The 18339-nt window shown below is 43.3% G+C and overlaps 1 protein-coding gene across 9 annotated transcripts in view; it reads right to left on the minus strand.

Moving 5' to 3' along the window:
• Positions 1–18339, minus strand: part of samd11 (sterile alpha motif domain containing 11) — an 88600-nt gene continuing 70261 nt past the window's right edge. For 8 of the 9 annotated variants that reach the window (XM_036591838.1, XM_036591842.1, XM_036591834.1 and 5 more), the window contains 6 exons: positions 9745–9860; positions 9161–9239; positions 7981–8708; positions 4886–5025; positions 3221–3331; positions 1–1827 (listed from right to left, as the gene is read on the minus strand). In XM_036591838.1, coding sequence (XP_036447731.1) covers positions 1588–1827; positions 3221–3331; positions 4886–5025; positions 7981–8708; positions 9161–9239; positions 9745–9860 — 1414 coding nt within the window. In that variant the 3' untranslated portion in view covers positions 1–1587. The remainder of the gene's footprint in view (positions 1828–3220; positions 3332–4885; positions 5026–7980; positions 8709–9160; positions 9240–9744; positions 9861–18339) is intronic. The other variant, XM_036591839.1, reaches the window with a different exon arrangement.

Here is an 18339-nt window from a genome sequence, read left to right on the forward strand (position 1 = left end):
GAAGTTTTCCATAGGATTTATTTCACCCAGTGGTGAATAGAAAAATAGGATAAAGACAAAACATTGACGGAAAATCTAGAGACCGGTTTTTAATTCAATGCTTACGTTAAAAAAAAAAAAAGAAAAGAAAGAAAAGAAAAGAAAAGAAAAACAATGTCAAACATTTGCATAAAGAGCTTTGTGCCTTTAATTTCCCTGCAACAAAGACAAAGAAAAAAGGTATTATTCTTTGGGCGCCATTTAGAGGACGATTTATTTATACATTGTATTTTGTCAATCCAGCTACAACAAAAATTCCTATAAATATTTTTTTATCCCTCGTATTTATATGCTTAAGTAGCATTCGAAATGGGGACTCTTAATATTTCAACTGGAATACATAGCAAACAAAAAAAAAATCTTTGAACAAAAGTGCCACCAAGTCAGCCAGTCACATTTTGTTCAGTAATAAAAAATGCGTGCAACAACACTTAACAAAAAGTACCACTTATGTAACCTTCACTATATTCTCCTCTAAAGCATGTTGTTTTGTACAATTCAGCGTAACGTTCTCCCGAAGTAATAAATGTGACCTCTGAGCGACTTTTCTCCGTTTAGAGATCAGATACCCCTCGACCACTGAACCCCCACAGAGCAAAAGGGACCAGGAAACCCCAAAGTTTATTATTATTATTATTTTATTTTTTTGTATCTTCTGGCTGTTGCTTTGGATGATGGCTTTTGGTTGTGAGAGTGTTAAGTGCTCTGCATCTGTCTCTCCGGCTGAGGCCACCTCTCTTCCGCTCCTCTGTACCTTGCCTATTCATCACAGGTAAGCTGAGGGAAACAGTACAAGAACCAATGCTAGGTATCAGCTAAAATTCCACACGTCCGTTCATCTTTGGTATTGGACTGTGGAATGCATAGTTGCACTGATGAAGAGAGCAAATGAGTTCCTTTCTGCGGTTGTATTTACTCCTCTCCAGGAGATTCAGTTTCTCCGAACCGAAACCAGCTCCAGAGGATTGGAAATGGCTGGAAGCTGGAGGAAGAGAGCAGAGAAAACAGGAAAATTAATGGTCTTTTTTTTTTGGAGTTCTCCGTTCTGAAAGGGTCGGGTACCATGGAGAGTTCATCCCTGCACTGTCTGTCTCCCCCTGCCACAAAAGAATGCTGTGTTTGTGGCCGTCTCCCTCTCTCTGGCAGAGAGGTCCAAACGTTGCCGTCTGCTCGCGCTCTCCCTCGCACAGACGCTGTCGCTTTCCTGTCTCATCCCCACGGCCCGTTTGCTCATCTTTGGATTCGGCTTATTCGCAGCCACTGCACTGGGTGGAGCTGTTTAGGCTTGCATTGTTTCATCAGCGTTTATCTGTACAGTTCTCTCCACGTTTTGCCATAAAATGATAAGTGCCCCAGAATAAATGTCCTCAAGTTTGCTTGTTTTGAGTATTTGTTGGGGGGGGTGAGAGGAAGAAAAAAATAGTTCAAAGAGACCCCCTCCCCTCCCCTCCCCATCCGATCCACCATCTCCTTCTCCGTCTCCTTCCTGTAGCGCTGCCCCAGACCATACGGGGAAGCAGTCAGCGTTCTTTTTGTTAATGGACATCTCTATGAGAGAGCTTTAGTGGAGTCGTAAGACCCCGCTGAGGGGGGATTTCCGTTCTCCTGCTTGGGAGAGGCGCGGCAGGCCGGAGGCGCGCTGAAGGGGGAAGAGGTGCTGCCGGAGGAGGGCGGCCGGGTCTCCGTGGGCAGGGGGTCCCTGTCCGGGGGGCGCAGAGCAGATGGCGGCAGCGGGAGGGCCAGCGGGAAGCTGGTCATGTAGAATATTCTGCCAATGCGCCGAGCCACCTGAGGAAAGCAGCCACATGCCAGTGTTACAGCACATGCAAAACAGGAAACTCAAGAGAATGTAGTGTAATATACTGGATTAGAAAGGCTCTGATTCCTTTCATGGAAGGGATTCTTTTTAGGAAGGTTTTTGCCCTGATTAATGTACCTCAAACACATTAAAGGGGCACTCCAGCCAAAATGAAACAATGAACTACCAATTAATCAATTGTAAACATGCCTATTTGCCTCATACCGCAGTGAAAGAACAGTCCTGAGAGTGATATTTAACAGTTCAAAGACTAAGAAAACCCCCTTCTGATGATGCATTTTGAAGGTAGGAGGAACTTTTAAAAAACCTACAAGGGCTTTGGGGCAGTTATATAAGGGTGGGCTGTTTTATATGCACAAGGAAGCCAGATATTGAATGTTACTGCTAGGAGCCAAATTTCACATCTATATTTATTTGCCCCTACATCAGTGCATTCGAGGGGGATTCCCAATAGTTGTGTTATGTATTTGAGTAATGCATGCTGGGTATTGTAGTCAAAGAACATTGATGGACAAAAATGCTAAAAGCATACAAAATTATAAATTATGTCAAGCCAGTGATGCTGAGGGATGCTTTGCTGCTTTACAGAATAATACAGAACATGTAGCATAACAGATAACATTTTTTTGTCCAGAATACAAATACTTGATGTCCAGAATGCCCCTTTAAAGATAATAAGAAAATAGGCAAAATATGCTAGGCTGCTAATTACCTTAAAATGGTACATCAAAATCACTTCATTTTTTGCATGTGCATTGTGTCACAATATAAACTAATTTTCTGGGTACTTTTTTAGTACATTTGTATGACAATTGTGTCTTGATTGTAATGCTTTCATAGTTCACATTGCTCTACCGTGCAGAGTAGACCACTGTTTTGCAGCTTTGAGCTGTTTTTGTTTTTTGTCTTTACTGCATAGCGTAGGCTACTTTGTCGTTACTCTTACCACTTGCCAAGTGTGTCGGCTAATAGCCACACACTAAAATTTTACATGCTTTAATGAAAGATAACTAGCTTAACCACAGTCAAAGCACCGCCACTGCAGATATTATAAGTGGCTGTTGGACTACTTTCAGTTTCCTCTTTAAAATAGTTCTACGCTGCAGACATTTACACTGTTAAAGGAAGCCTCACTGCTATAAGCTGAATTATGACCAATTTGGTCACTTCTATAACAGATTGCAATGGCGGTAAAACACCCTCAGGAAATGATGGGAATACTCATACTCATTCATTAATATATGCCTTGATCTGACCATTCAGATCAGATCAGGACATCCCTGGTTCTTTTCCCCCACTTAGGACAAGCTGACAATAAAATCTCAAATGACTCAAACCTCGGAAACTGAGGGGCTTCAGTACCTGAGAGCGGATCTTGAGAGCTGGGCCCAGTTTCAGCCCCATGTTGTTGAGAAGGTGCTCCTCGGTCAGGAGCGGCAGAGTCTCGCCATCAATAGCCTGCTCTCGAAACACCTTAGACAAGAGACGTCACCTCAGTCAAGCGTTCCACATTCACCCCACAGACAAAAATTCCCAACTGTCGAGTCCTCATTCAGCATGCATGTGAGAATGCACATGGAGATGTGGTGGAATTGAGGATGGAAGGTGTGTTAAAGTGACAGATCGGTAAAAATCACATTAACACAATATTTCCTGTAGTCAATAAGCCAAGACAGGTCTGTTTCTTTGTATTGTAGTAATGAAGCTAATGTAGCTAACAAGAAATAAGTAGCTTAGTGCAGGCCTAAATCATCACACACTTGCCTCAAACCACACTGAGTTGTTAAACGAAAATAAATAGACTTTCTTATGTGGTTTCTGACACTGTATGACACAATGGTATCAGTAAAAATGGATAAAAGTACGCCATGTAGCTAAAAACAGAAATAGCAGCTATCAAGCTTGATTTTTTTATCTGTACTTTTGTCCATAGAGAACAGTGTCAGTTTCAAAAACAAAAGAAGCAAGTCTATTTGAGATTACTTAACAAATCAACACGGTTTGAGGCAAATGTGAAATGATTTTGGCATTCAGTTTGCTCATGCTGATTGCTAAGGCATGAGCTGCCATTACTTGTTAGCTACAATAGCTACTTAGCTCCAGTTTAAGTATAAAATATACTGCAAAAATATATCTTGGCAAGTAGAATCATCTTAAATCTAGGAGCTATATCTAATGTGTCTCATTTTGAGATTGTTGTAAGAGTATTCAACCTATTTCTAGACATTTTTATTTGTTTTTAGTCATTTAATCTAATGAAATGATCCTATATGAGGAATTCTGTCTCCATACCTTGCTGTAAAAACCAGCACAGACCAGCATGCATTTGGTACAAGCTTGTTTATGCTGGTCTGATGCTGGTTTAGCTGGTCACCCTAGCATGGTCATGCTGGTTGACAAGCATATCAGCGTCAAAACACAGCATATGCTGGTTTTACTGGTGAAAAGCAATGCTGATTCATGCTGGTTTGTCTAGCAGAGTAATGTCTTGAACCAACCAAAATTATCTGCCAATAAAGTAACACTCTTAAACAATCTCATAATGATAAATATTACATACATTTACTAGATTTAAGGTGCCTTTACTTACAAATATATCATTTTTTGCAGTGCAAACTTTAGACACCAATGTCTCTTGGCTGACTGACTACATTTGAGGTAAAGGGAAAATTGTCCAAATGTGATTTTTTGCCGTACTATCTGATTAAGCATGCGACGGGGCAGGCCTTTGGGATGTTGGTGATGTGTCATATGTGCGACGGACAGAGCTGTGAGCGAGACAAAGATAAGAGCAGTGCGGAGCGGCCTATGGCCAGCGCTGGAACAGCAGACTTCAAAGCGCGCTAGTCACCGCTAAATAGCTTACTAGTCACTATAACCACTGTGATAGCTACTACAAATTGAATTTGCAGCCCGGGTCTCCCCCCCCACCACTCCCTAAATGCTCTCCATCTCTCGCATGGCCCCTGTTGAAGGGGGCCTGGGGAGAGGAGGTGTGTGGCGCTCTGCTCCTGCTCTTGTCCTCACCTGGGTGTACTCTCCACAGCCTGCCAGGCTGCTGATGAAGCTGCACACCTCCTCCACACTCCACTTGCTAATGTCCTCCGCTGCTACCGCCGCCGCAGCCGCCGCCTCCTCGCCGTCCACAAACAGACCTCCCATGGCGCCTGGCAGCCCGCCGAGCCGAAAGGAAGCATAAATCATTAGAGAGAGAGAAGCCCCGCGTAGCAGCCCCTCCCCTCACCCACACATGGCTCTATTAATGACCCCGTCTATTGCAGGGTTCAGTAAGGGTCAGAAACAGGGCCTCTTCCTATGGGAGGTCCCTGCACTGCTGGCTCAACATGCAGGTAATGTATTTCAGATGGCTGTGACAGCGCTGGGGGAACGGAGGAGAAATACCATCTCCAGGAGCAGCTCTTAACCTTTAGCCGATTGCATTATGGAAGAATTAGTTATTTGGTATATCATCAATGTCATAGGAAAATATTGTATCTGGTAACTTGATGGGAGGAGCTGGTGTTTTTAAATAGAGTAAAAAAACAAAAAAACTAAGTTACAAGATTTTCATATCACCATAAATTATTAGTATAGTGTCAATGCCATAAGAAAATCTTATATGCCTGAAATGGTAACTTTAACATTATTCATTTTAATATGAGATCATTTAATGTAAGTTTTAGAGTATTTCTATTGATCCATTCATCAAGATTTATTCACTCAATGTAAAGGGAAGCTGGTGTTTTCAATTGACATATAAAATAAAAACTTAAAACAAAAAAAAGTTCTTTTTTTATTTTATTTAGTACTTCATGCCGTAAGAAAACATTCTTAACATCAGTTATTGTTTAAGGAAAACTTTTAACAGTTTTTTTCATTTAGGGTGAAATTGATCACACTATGTAAATAGCAGCTGCCACTGTAAAAATAAATAAATAAACTGAGTGATTCGTTCACACAGGATACCCTAAAGTGTGGGTGTGGGTGTGTTTGCTTCAGGCTAAAATGTGTATATCCAAACGTACTCTCTCTCTCTCTCTCTCTCTCTCTCTCTCTCTCTCTCTCTCTACCTCTCTCTCTCTCTGTTTCCCTCTCTGTATCTACAGTTGTATGCAAAGGTTGGGTACTCCTGGTCACATTGTATGTTTTGTTGATTTACTAGATGAAAATAAGTTAACACATCCTAGGTCATAAACATTATTTTTTTAAAGCATCTATGTATGCAATCATTATTTTGATGCACTATTTCTATTTATTTAATATGCCATAACTTTTTCACAGGCCACATTTTATACTTATACATACATACTACATATTTTTCAATAGGTTAAATTCAACAAACAGTAACTGTGCATTAAAATGTGCACGTGTGTTCTCTGTAGAGGATGTGTTAACCTATTTTTACTTAAAATCAACAAAACGTCAATTGACCAGGGGTGCCCAAACTTTTGTATACGGCTATATCTGTCTCTCTCTATAGGCCCAGCCATACCAAGCCGCCGAGGCAGAATTAGTGCCAACTAAGGCAGACAGATGATCTCCTTCCATCAGCTTATCATCTCGAGTGAAATTTTACACTCAAACACAGAGCAAACTCTACAGCCGACAGCCCACATGCATGCACTTAATGCACCTGCACGAAAGGGAACATGTCTCTACAGCAGGAGAGACAGTAGACTGTTACAAATGAAGTAAAGAATATACTAATAAATTGTCTGACAAGCTTCAAATGACGGTGTTTAAGCTAAAACCAGAGAGTGAAAGTGACAGTAAAACACTGCTAGCTCAGCACTAAAATAAAATCTCATACCTCCAGCAAAAAAGGCTACTTGAAAGTGAATGTTTGTAGATTAAGAAGTGAATTTAAATGCGTGATTGGCGCATTTTCATAATTATGATAAACAGTGTGACATCCGACATTCGGCTCGGTGTGTCAGAACCCTGTCTCTCTCTTTCTCTCTGTCTCTCAGTGAGGATGGATCTTGTTTGGGTTCTGGATCCCTTCACAGACCATTAAAAAAAAACAGGGGAGCAGGCGCGTGATCTCACAGACGCCAGCCACACTGGGTGTGTGTGTTGTTGAGGGGAGAGTTGCTGGGCTACATAATCAGAGCAGAGAGGCCGGGGCGGTCTGCCCAGGAGAAAATTTGTGATCTCTGATTTCTTATCTTAGTTACTTTGGACTAGAACTTCATAACTTGCCTCTAAATTTGAGCTTAAAATGTCTAGACTACATTTCCCATTAGATGAAATTAGACATTTATGTATGCAATATTGCGGAACTGTGCGAGGTTCTGAACTAAATTCACCTTTCTTCTTTCAAATCTAAGCAACTCTTCAAAGACATGTCCCTCAGTCACTGACAATGTGTGTGTCATTTACTTAAAGGGCCCACATCATGAAAAAACAAATTTTTCTCACTTTTTTTAATTTAAGAACAGTTTTCAAAAGTTTTAACATATTTTGTTCAGTCCATACAGTCTATACATGAAAATCAAGCTGCATTTTAAATTCATGTTTCTGTGATGTCACGAAAACCTATAAATGTACACACATCCACTTATTCAGCCTACAGTAGTTTACACCCATTCATATAGAAGTTATAAGGGGTCAGTCTCAAACGCACAGTAATAAAAACAGCCTGTTTAATTATATGGATAAAAAGAGGTTGGAAAATGGTGATGTAAAAATACATTAATTTAATAAAATTATTTTTAGTATATGAAACCATTAAAATGTCAAAAGTGGAGAAAAAATAATAAAACAGAAAAAAGTAGGATATGGACCCTTTAAAGTGTTCTATAATGTTCATATGATATTCATGGCCAATTTGATAAACTGCAGTACCCTACAGGAAGCACAGGGGGCGACAAAGCAAGACAAAATCTTAATTACATAATGTATTAACAGTTGATAGAATAATGGATTACAGAAATGATCTATAGTTGCAGCCAGTCTTGTACAGTGACCTTTGGTCTGAGGAAGGTTCTTTATAAATAAACCATTATTATTAGTAGTAGTAGTAGTATTTTTGTTATTATTATTATTATTGCTACTACTAATTATCATTATTACTATTAATGATAATAATTACTTTCTTTCATAAAATGATGTAAACTCACCAGTGTGGAAGTACGGGCTGGTGTAGGGGAAGCCGAAGGGCAGGGCCTGGCCTGGCAGTGCGGGTAAAGGAGGCAGCGCCCCTGGTGGAACATACTTGGCTTCGCTCTTGCTCAGTCCTGGTGCGAAGAGATGGTGGCTGGGTGAATCTGGCCCAGCAGAGCTACAGGGAGCGCTGAGCCTGCCTGACCCCTCCCCGAGTTCCTTCAGCCCCTCTCCATGCTTGCCACTATCCTTGCCCTGACATGTCTCAGAGTTGAGGCTGTGCCCGTCAACTTTAGCCGTCCCCTCCGGCCGCTCCTCTCCAGCCTCTGTGTCGCTCTCCGAGTCTTTCATGTCATCATCCTGTCCCTCTGCCTCCCCATCCCGCGCCCTCACCTCTCCCAGCACCTCCTTGGCCTCAGACGGGCCACCCCCTTGATCCCCCTGCAGTGGACCCCCTTTCCTCGAGCTCTTGCAGCTGCTGGACTCTTTGTAGGAGGTGCTGGCTGCTGCCCCCTGGTGGTTGAGCGACAGCAGCGGTGTGTTGTTGTGGCGCAGGACCAGCATGGCGTTGCGGCGGTTGATCTCGTCCCGTAGCGGGTGGCCTTCGGGGATGTCCTGCAGGCTGCGCAGGGCCGGGTGCTCAGCTGGCAGGCCGGGGTGCAGGCCCAGCGGGTCAGCCAGCAGGCGCTGCCGGTGTAGGTTCTCCAGTTCCTTCTGCCTTAGCAGCTCAGCGGACATCTCCAACCTGCAGAACGAATATCAGGAAACCTCATATCTCTGACATGTTAACTTTACGAGAGAAGAAAAATAGTGCTTTTAACATCAGTGTAACAAGATAATCCTGGTTCATATAAAAAGCATTTTTAAGAAGCACTTCTATCCCCAAAAAGGTAACTTTATATAGAAAAAATGTTTTAACATTTGATTATTTTAATACGATTTCATTACAAGCATTTTTGGACCATTTCTGTTTCATTCATCATGGAATGTTCGCAAAATGCAAAACTGCTGTTTCCAAATGGGGTAAAAAACCCTGAGATATCTACATTTGCTAATCTCCTTTAGCTCAATCTCAGTGTTACTAAACTGGGGAAACTGCAACAAATGCCACAACAGGGTGAGCAATAAAGCGCATTTGTTGATATTGTGTGGTTTATAGTGCTGAATGATGCACACAGTCCACTAATAATGCAATACCTGGCGAGGTTCTGTTTGCGAAGCATCTCCTGCTGACGCGCAAACATCTCGGCCTGAGCAGGCTGCAGGAAACCGTATGCTATAGTGAATAAGCAGAAAGAACATCGCATTCACCCCATGGGTCACTCAGAGATCATTTCATACCTTTAGATGTGGGCAGTATGGCAAAAAATAAAAAAATGACATTTGCAGATATTTTCAGAATACATAATACATATTCCAGTGTTTTTATTGTAGTTTTCTAAGCCTAGCATGAAAAGTTGCAAACACAATCAAACTAACAATAAAGCAATGCCCCACATCATATATTCTCACAAGGTTTTAATGAAAGCAACATACAACCTTGAAACAGTCTATACGAGAACACTAGAGGTTGATGGTAGAATGACCCACTCCAAATATAATGTGCAATATTCTTCATAATTTATGCAAACCAACATTCCAGTGAGTCATATGCTGACACATGCATGGTGGAAACATTATGTGCATAGTATGGCTTTAGCCTCCCTCTGAATCATACATGAACTCTTAGCTGAGTGCTGTTGAGCGACTGGTCACTAAGGCAGGATGACTGCGAGTCTTACCTGGCGTTTGGCAGAGTGCGGAGGGCATGCCCAGGAAGGGCGGCCGCAAGTGAGGGCCCAGCGTGATATGAGGGGCGTTCTGAGGTGACAGCAATGGAGGAGGGTGGGACATCTCTCTGTGTGAACATAAAAACACATCCAGTTAACTAGAACAGATACACATGTTTGGTGTCTTTAGTTTTGCACTAGAGCTACAAGGCTAATGTAGCTAACAAGTAATGGAAGCTTATGACAAACATTAGCATTTATCAAACTGCACAAACTGCCTCAGACTGCATCAAGTTAAAGTAATCTCATACAGACCTGTTAATCTAGTTTCTGATGCTGTATCACACACTGTTATCTATAAAAACAGACAAACGTACCTTGCATAGCTAAAAATATTAGCGACAGCCATCTTTAAGGCAGAATTCTATCCATATTTTTGTCCATTTTTGCTCAGTCAGTCAAACACATCTGGGCTAATTAACTACATGAACCCTGCCGCTAGAGGAGTTACACCATGTGCACATTCCCCTTCGGCAGGAGTGAAATCATTTTATCAATTACATCATGTTAAACCAGAGCTCTCTGTGCTACTGGGTTTTCTATCACTATATGAAATATGCACAAGCCTTTTTTTATTGTTGGATGAACTGTGTTCTGCAGGCGCAGAACAGAATTGAGAGTGGCAAACACTTAATACTGATTTCTTTAATCAGAGTTATAATAAATAGTGACTGATGTGTGACTTGTATTCCTGTTTGTGTTTTCTTGTTCAAAAAAAAGTTGAATTTTAGCTGTGTCAGATCGTGTTCTTCATATCAGCAGTTCTACTAGGATAGTAAGTGTAATTGCACCCCTATATTAGATCCTTGCTCATCTGCTAGTTTTCTCTGAAGCTCTCACTCACCTGCCTATACAAGAGACAGGGCCCTGTTCTATGACGCTACAGATAACTACAGCTAAGCAAGCACAGCATGGTTGTGAATTGTGGTCGATTGGCACATATTTCATTCCGATGGCGCTTAATAATGCCTTCCCTTTTTAAACCACTTTTTTTAGATTTGGCTGCAGCAGATTTAATAAACTGACAAAAAGTACATTTTTTTACGTACTAAGTAGACATATAGCTTCTGAGATTTTTTCCCTCTCCTGCAGACCCCCAGCTGAGAAGCGTATCACTTTGTTAATGGAAAAGAGTGGATAAAACGGCAGGAATGGGTTACCTACATTTGGTGTGATGGTAAAATTGTGTAAATTTGATTTTTCACTGAACTATCACTTTAAAGCTCAACGGAAGCAGAGAGCTGAGCGGTCCTGAGATTACCACACTCAGGAGACATTGTTCAAAATCTTTGACATTACCTCTTTAAAGGCTCTGAGTGCATCATACTTTAAAAAAATCACCCATTTCTCCAGCATGCGGCCTGGTGTGTTTCTGTACAGTGCTTCAGTATTATGCTAATTCTGCTGTGTACTTCCTCGTCGGCTATTTTTATCGCTCCCTCCAGTGCATGCGAGCAGCAATAGCCCCTCATCAGTCCTGTCACGCTGCGGCCAGCGGCACTGTTTGTACCCTGGGCCTTCCCCTCCCTCCTTCCTCCCTTTCTCTCTCGCTCGCCCGCTCTATCCCACCCTCCCTCCCTCCCTCGCCCGCTCGCTCGGCGGCCCTGCCACTCTGGTAATGAGGGCTGAATACACAATAAGAGCATGTCATAGTCTGACAGCTGGGGCGGCCCCTATGCCTTGCCTGGGCTACAGGCTGAAGCACCTCCTAATTAACACAGACCTTCCTCTTCTACCCTCTCACACACACACACACACACACACACACACACACACACTCACACACAGACGCACACACACACACTCACACACAGCCTCCTCTCGCTGCCTCTCTCTGCCTCATTCAGCCAATAAAAGGCAAAGCAGCCCCCCTCCATTTTCCAAAAGGCCCTCAATTATGTTTTTCTCCTTTTGTGCGGCCAGAGAATACGGGGCTGCTCTTATTCAATACTGCATACACCTTTATCGAGCGGCGACGGTGGAAGTGGGGAGAGAGGGAGGGAGAAGGGAGTGCGAGTAGAGAGAGAGAAAGACAGAGATAGATTTTTACTGGGCAAGAAAATATGAAGATGTACTCTCCAGGCCACGTGTAAGGTTGAGGGGACAAACGGTGGGGTGACGGCTGCCAAAGAGTGGCTGAAGTCAGTCTGGGGGATCCTGCAGTGCGCTTTTCTTTTTTTTTAAGCATTTACTGCCCATTAAAAAAATATACAGCCCATCCTTTACAGCCAACACTGCAGCTATTGTTTACATTCACAATGAGCCTCATATATGTATCATACATGCACACTGGGAAAAAATACATTGTTATATTACAGGTTTTGTGCTAAGCACTCTCAAATGGCTCTAATTATTAGGGGTGAGACAGTAATTTATTCTTATTACATTATGATTATCTTTCAAAAGATTCTGCGTTGATCCACAAAACATAACAATTGAATTTTTACATTGCAAAAATGCAAATTTCATGAAGAATGGACCAAAAGAAACAGACCAAAATTACTTGGGGAAAAAAGTCTGGTTCGGTTGACTTACATTAAAAGTAAAGTATGTTTTTTCCTTCTCCTGTAAAGTTACCATTTTGGAGATACAAGGTTTTCTTCAACAGTGATGTGTATCTTGGGAGCCTGAATCGAAATGAACTCAAATTGTGCGGCGCTCATATTCCCCACCCCTACTCACTATCACTAGCAAGAGGACATTTAAAGGGGAATTAAGTAGTTTAATAAGGCACTCTTTAAAAAGACAGTTCTTCAAGGGTTTTTTAGTAAATTGAATGGTTCTATTTAGAACAATGAGTACAATATAAAATCATTTTATGCTTAAATGGTTCTTTGCATGGTACAATTGTTCTTCAGATTGATGTAGAATGTGTTGTATAAGGTTCTGTATAGACCCTTTTTGAAAATGGTTCTATACAGCACCAAAAAGTGTTCTGCTACTGTTACAATGTCAGAACCCTTGATGTTATATAGAACCATTTTCAAAAAGTTTGTGTTCACTTATTTTCACTTAGAAAATCAACAAAACATGCCATTAAAACTGTATTTACAAGAAATTAAACATTATTGCGCTACACTACTTCATTACAGGAAAAAGTAATCACATCACTGTAACGTATTACTTGGTTCCAGGTTACATCCAACATTGGTAATGGGGAATACTTTATCCCCACACCCAAAGAACACCTGTGATTGGTCAGAAGTTGGTGAGAGGTTCATTTGTATATTGCATGCTTCTCTGGCATCAGCCAGCACTACTGTAATGAATAAGGAATGAAATACTGTGCAGCCCCAGTACGAGTACATATGAAAGGTATAGCGCATACATAAAGGTACAGCGTGTACATAAAGGTATACGCACTATGTGCAATATGAAGTCTGCACACATACAGACCCTCGTACACGTATATGCTGTATGAAATCTACACACATAGGCGAGAGAATTGTTGTTGCTTTGTTGTGAGCAGCCCTTGCTCCGGGGGGGAGAGAAGCGGAGCAGCATGGCTGAAAACAAACACAGCAACATCCAAACACAAGGAGGGGAGAAAAAACACCACGAAATGAAGAAAGGGAAAGGAAAAAAAAGGCGCCCGGCTTTTGTTTTGCTCGACACGCGCTCCCATCATGCCTAAACTAAATAGCCCTTGCATGTCATTATCCCTGAAAACAAAAAGAAAATGAAAAAAAAGAAAAAACCTAGAGAAGATAAACAGGGAAGAGGAAAAGAAGGAGAGAAAGAAGCAGGGAGAGGGGGACGCAAACAGTGGGGGAGGGAAGAGAGAGAGAGAGAGGGAGAGAGGGGGAAAAAAATCATTGATCGATCGGGGCCACTGTTGAAATGTTAATGCTAATCGTATAACCGCTTTTCCGCCGGTGCCTTGCGCTTCGGTGGCAGCTCCAATTAATCTCGGGGAAGGCAGCGCGTGACCTTGGGGCGCGGAGCCGGGCGGCCGGCCCAGCCGCGCTTATGTAATTACACTGTGAAGTGTGTAATCACCTGGTCTAATCCCTCAGGCCGCACAATTAGCCCGGGCGGCGCTGGCCGGGGCCTGCCAAGCTCTGCACCCGCCCCGCGCGGCCCCGCAGATGAATAACGGTCAATTAAAGCTGCATGACTGGGGCCGCGAGGCGTCCGCTCGATCGTAATTAGCTGTAATCATGAGGAGACGTGCCCGGCAGACGTGCTTCTCCTTTTATAGGAAGCAATTTGGGAAAAGGAGGAGGCACAGCTTTAACCGCTTTACTCTAGTTCCTAAAGCAGGGGGGGAGAGGGTGGGGGGTGTGGAAGGGGTGCTAAGAGAGGGTGGGGCTGGGAGGAGAGGTGTTTTTGTTGCTGAGACTTTACTCCCTCGCACCTCCTCACACACACATACACACCGGCTGCAGCTCTGTTAGTGCGCTCACAGTTTCCCAGAATGTTCAGTGTTCACTGAGAGTGCACGTAGATTTCCCCATTTAGTTCCTCGTTTAGTACGTTTCTCTCGCCACAGTCAAAATATTAACCCCTTAAACTTCAAAACTCATCAGACTTCCCTTTCTCACTCTTGTAAAAACACGTCATTTTAAAACCCTGTAAATGTTCGCCGTTTGAAAACGCCACCTGCCCTTTGCAATGTGTGAACATTTAATGATGAATGGACCAATAAAAACATTCCAAAATTAAAAGAGAGGAGAAAATGAAGCTCCACTCTTGTTCAGATCTGACAAAATCCACAGGTGTTTCTGTCCATCCTTCCACTGTGAGAAGATGACTCAGCACTACAGGACTGAAAGGATGTGTAGCTGTCAAGAAGCCTTTACTGAGAAATGGAAAGAAAATTTGCACTACAATACCGTCTAAATTTGTAATTTGCGATTACTCGGATTGTGAGAAGCAGGAAATGCAACCAACTTCTAAGACTGAACTTTGGAGATGTGCAAAATTCTTTGAAAAACTGAAAGCAAGTCTCCCGACACTTAATAACTTACTTAATGGCTGCTTTGACTGAAAATTAAATAAACGAATGGTGGTATCTGACTTTTGCAAAGTACTGTAAATATGTGGACAGTTACAATCATGACCGGTGGGATAACACAGTGGCTCTAACTAACTATGTAACTTCATATAGCTTGACGTTGTCTAAAGTTTTGGACATGCTAAAGAAAAAAGGCCCAATAGAAGCTACATGTAACATCAGTCTGCTGCTTCTGTTATTTTTTTTGCTTGTTTGTTTTTTTTCTTACGTAATTGGGTCTAATCGATTGCACTGATGCAACTCTGGTCACAGTTGTCACCAAGAACAAAAAATCATCCAGTAGCTTTTCTAAAACCATTTCTAAAAAACGCATTCATTGTCATGTGGTTGTCCAAGCAGTATAAATGTATGTAATAGCATAGCAGGGAAACATTTAAATGGGTTAATAACTGAACAATTAGCCTGGAGTTGAAGGGGTTAATGAACTATGCTTAGCAGTTCTGTACTGTCCTAAAAAAAGCGAGCCAGGATGTTTTAGTAGGGCACGTTTTAGAGCAGCATATCCCTGCACTGTCCAGTTTCCTTGTTATTTCATTCTACTTCACAGAGACTCTCTCTCGCTCTCTCTCTCTCTCTCTCTCTCTCTCTCTCTCGCTCGCTCTCTAAACCTCAGGCTGTTCCCTCATGTGTGACGACCTGTCAGAGTGGCGGCGCCGTCGCTCCCTGCCTGAGAGCAGCAGCAGAGAGGGAAGCGTGTGTGCATGTGTGTGTGTGTGTGTGTGTGTGTGTGTGTGTGAGTGTGAGTGCGTGTGAGTGCGTGTGTGTGCGCCAAACTGGCCAGGCCGGAGCGAGATGAGAGAGGAGTGGAGCGGAGCTGACAGGACGGCCCTTAATGAGGGGAGCGCGGGGGATTAGCCGCTCTCCGCGCCGCGCCTGCCTCGCCTCGCCTTGCCTCCGCAGGAACACATTTGCACAGGAAGCTCATTAAAATGCATGAGGCTCTCACTCGCTTGCTCGTTCTGCCTGCCCCCCCAAACACGTATCACCCCCCCCACACACACCCCCACCCCCAGACCACTGTCTGTTCCTTTTGCTGCCCCACATGCCAAACACATTAGGATTTGCCTTGCAGATTCTCTAAATGCGATCAGACAAATGGTTGGCCAGGGCTGTAGAGCTATTGATCGCGGTAATGATTTGTTTTTAACAATAGCCACTAATGGGCGTCAGATAATCAATTATGTAGAGTCGATGGAAAGGTGAGCTCGAGGAACGGGCTTTCGGCTCACCCTTTCAGCCTGGCTGGCTCCCAGTCGATGCTTTATGGGGGGCCGGGGCGGGCGGGCGGGCCCTGTCCTTTTTACAATGTCACTCGCAGTCAATGGCAAAACCATGTTGCCCACTCTGCCCTCCAGGAAAGGCCCTGATTGGAGGCAGCCTAAAGGAGGCCATAGACTCATATCATTCACGCTGGCCTAGATTATAGCTAAAGCCAGGGTTAACCAATTAAACATTAGGTTTACTATTCAGTCATTAATCTTACGGCCTATTATCCGCTGTTATGAAGTAACTACAGAAAAACTACTGTGGAGTTGAAGAGTGAAGAAGTCTGGACCAATGGAGCCTTAGCATTTAAGAGGTTAAAGTGACAGTTCAGAGAAATTTACACCAATTACCCCAAATTCAGCCAATCAGCCAAGATAAATTTGGTGTCTGAAGTTGGCATCTTTAGTTTTGCAATGGAGCTATGAGGCTAATGTAGCTTATATGAAGCTTATAACTACCAGTTCACATCACTCAAACTGTGTCAAGTCGTTAAGTGATCTCCAATAAACTTTCTTAGATTGTTTTTGACAATAACATATCGTTACCTTTAAAAAGGCACAAACATATATTGCACTGCTAAAAACAGGGACAGGGCCTAATTTGAGGCCTGAATGTTGTTGGTACTTAGGTAGATCAACAAACTTGCTTAAGAGATTTCTGAAACTGTATAACATAGTGTTACGTATAGACAAAAGTATCAACAAAACTGAGACATTAAACTATGCGCTACCTCTTTTAGCTATGCACGTTTAGGAAATGGTATGTTATACAGGGTCAGAAATCACTTAAGCCAGCTTTTGAGATTACTTAACAACTCATCATGGTCTAAGGCAAGTATATGATGATTCAGACGTGCAGTTTGCACAGTGTTCATTTATGGTATATTAGCCTTACAGCTCTACAGCAAAACTAAAGAAGCAAACTTCATACACCAAACACGCCTCGGCTAATCGACCAAGTTTGGCCTGAGAGAAATTGTGTAAATTAGATTTTTTTGCTGAACGCTTTAAAGGAACAGAGAGCAAGAGAGAGAAAGAAAGAAAGAAAGAAAAAAAAACGAAAAGAAAAAAAACACACAGAACATTACCCCCCTCCTCCCATTCTTTTGCCCCCGACCAAGGAAGCATGCAGGCCTAGTTAACATCAGTGGTCCTGTGTGGCTAATTATGGCGGGTAAGCAGAGCTAAGGGTGGCCGGCCGGCCCGAGCTGCACGCTGAGCTGCCGACAGGGCTCAGCACAGGGCCAGGCGCCGAACAGAACGCAAACGCCCACGCTGCACACCCCCCTCCACCCATCCCGCTTCCTCCCTCCCTCCCTCTTTCCCTCCCGCCTCGCCTCGCCTCGCCTCGCCAGCCCATTATCGATCCTCCGGCTTCCCGCGCCACATAAATAATCGACAAGCAATTACCCGCCCACTCCCGCTGCCTGGGCTTTGTTTGGAGGCGGAGGGGAGCGCCAGGAGCGCCGGGGCCTCGCTGAGAGGGGGGGATTGGGAGGGGGGGCAGCGTGCGGCGCCTGGACGACCAGCTAAGCCCAGAGCCCCATAAATACCTCCTGACAAGATCAAATCGAACAGGGGATGCAAAGGAGTAAAGCCCACTGGCAATCAGATCCCATTAAGGAGATTTTTTCCTTTATTTTTCGTTTCAGCTGCCTCAGCCCCAACACATCCACTCCTCTCTCTTTCTCTCTCCCTCTCTCTCTCTCTCTCTCCCCTTTTTCCCCTCCTTCCCTTTCCTTCAGTGCATAATTCAGATTTCTTCCCTTTTTTTCTCTTCTTCAGCACGTGGTCACCCACTCAAAACGGCCATGCAGTATTCATTAGAGCCGGATGTTGGGTTCATTATTAATGTGAAATATTCATGTTATTTTAAAGCGTAGGGCTTTTTTTCCCCCGTTTCCGTGGTCTTAAAGTGTGCCTGGGAGGTTTTCCCTCCGCGGAGGGGCATTTTACCCCCCCTCACACACACACACACGTACACACACACTGTTCACATCTACTCTATCCCACAATCTGGAGTTGTGAAAGCACATCCATATGTGTGGTTTGATTCCCTCTGGTGTTAGCCAGATCATGAAACGGCTCTGAGAAATAGAGAACAACGCTCACACAACTCAGCCTACTGACCCTAGCTTCGGCATTAGAACAAAAAGCGCTTGTCCATGTATAACACTTACGCACTGCATACGCAATATTAACTTCTAAACTCTACTTTGAACAGGAATTCTACCAGTCTTTCACAATTTCTGCTTAATTAAATCA

The sequence above is a fragment of the Colossoma macropomum genome, unplaced genomic scaffold (genome assembly GCF_904425465.1).
Source record: "Colossoma macropomum unplaced genomic scaffold, Colossoma_macropomum, whole genome shotgun sequence".
Taxonomy (NCBI): Eukaryota; Metazoa; Chordata; class Actinopteri; order Characiformes; family Serrasalmidae; genus Colossoma; species Colossoma macropomum.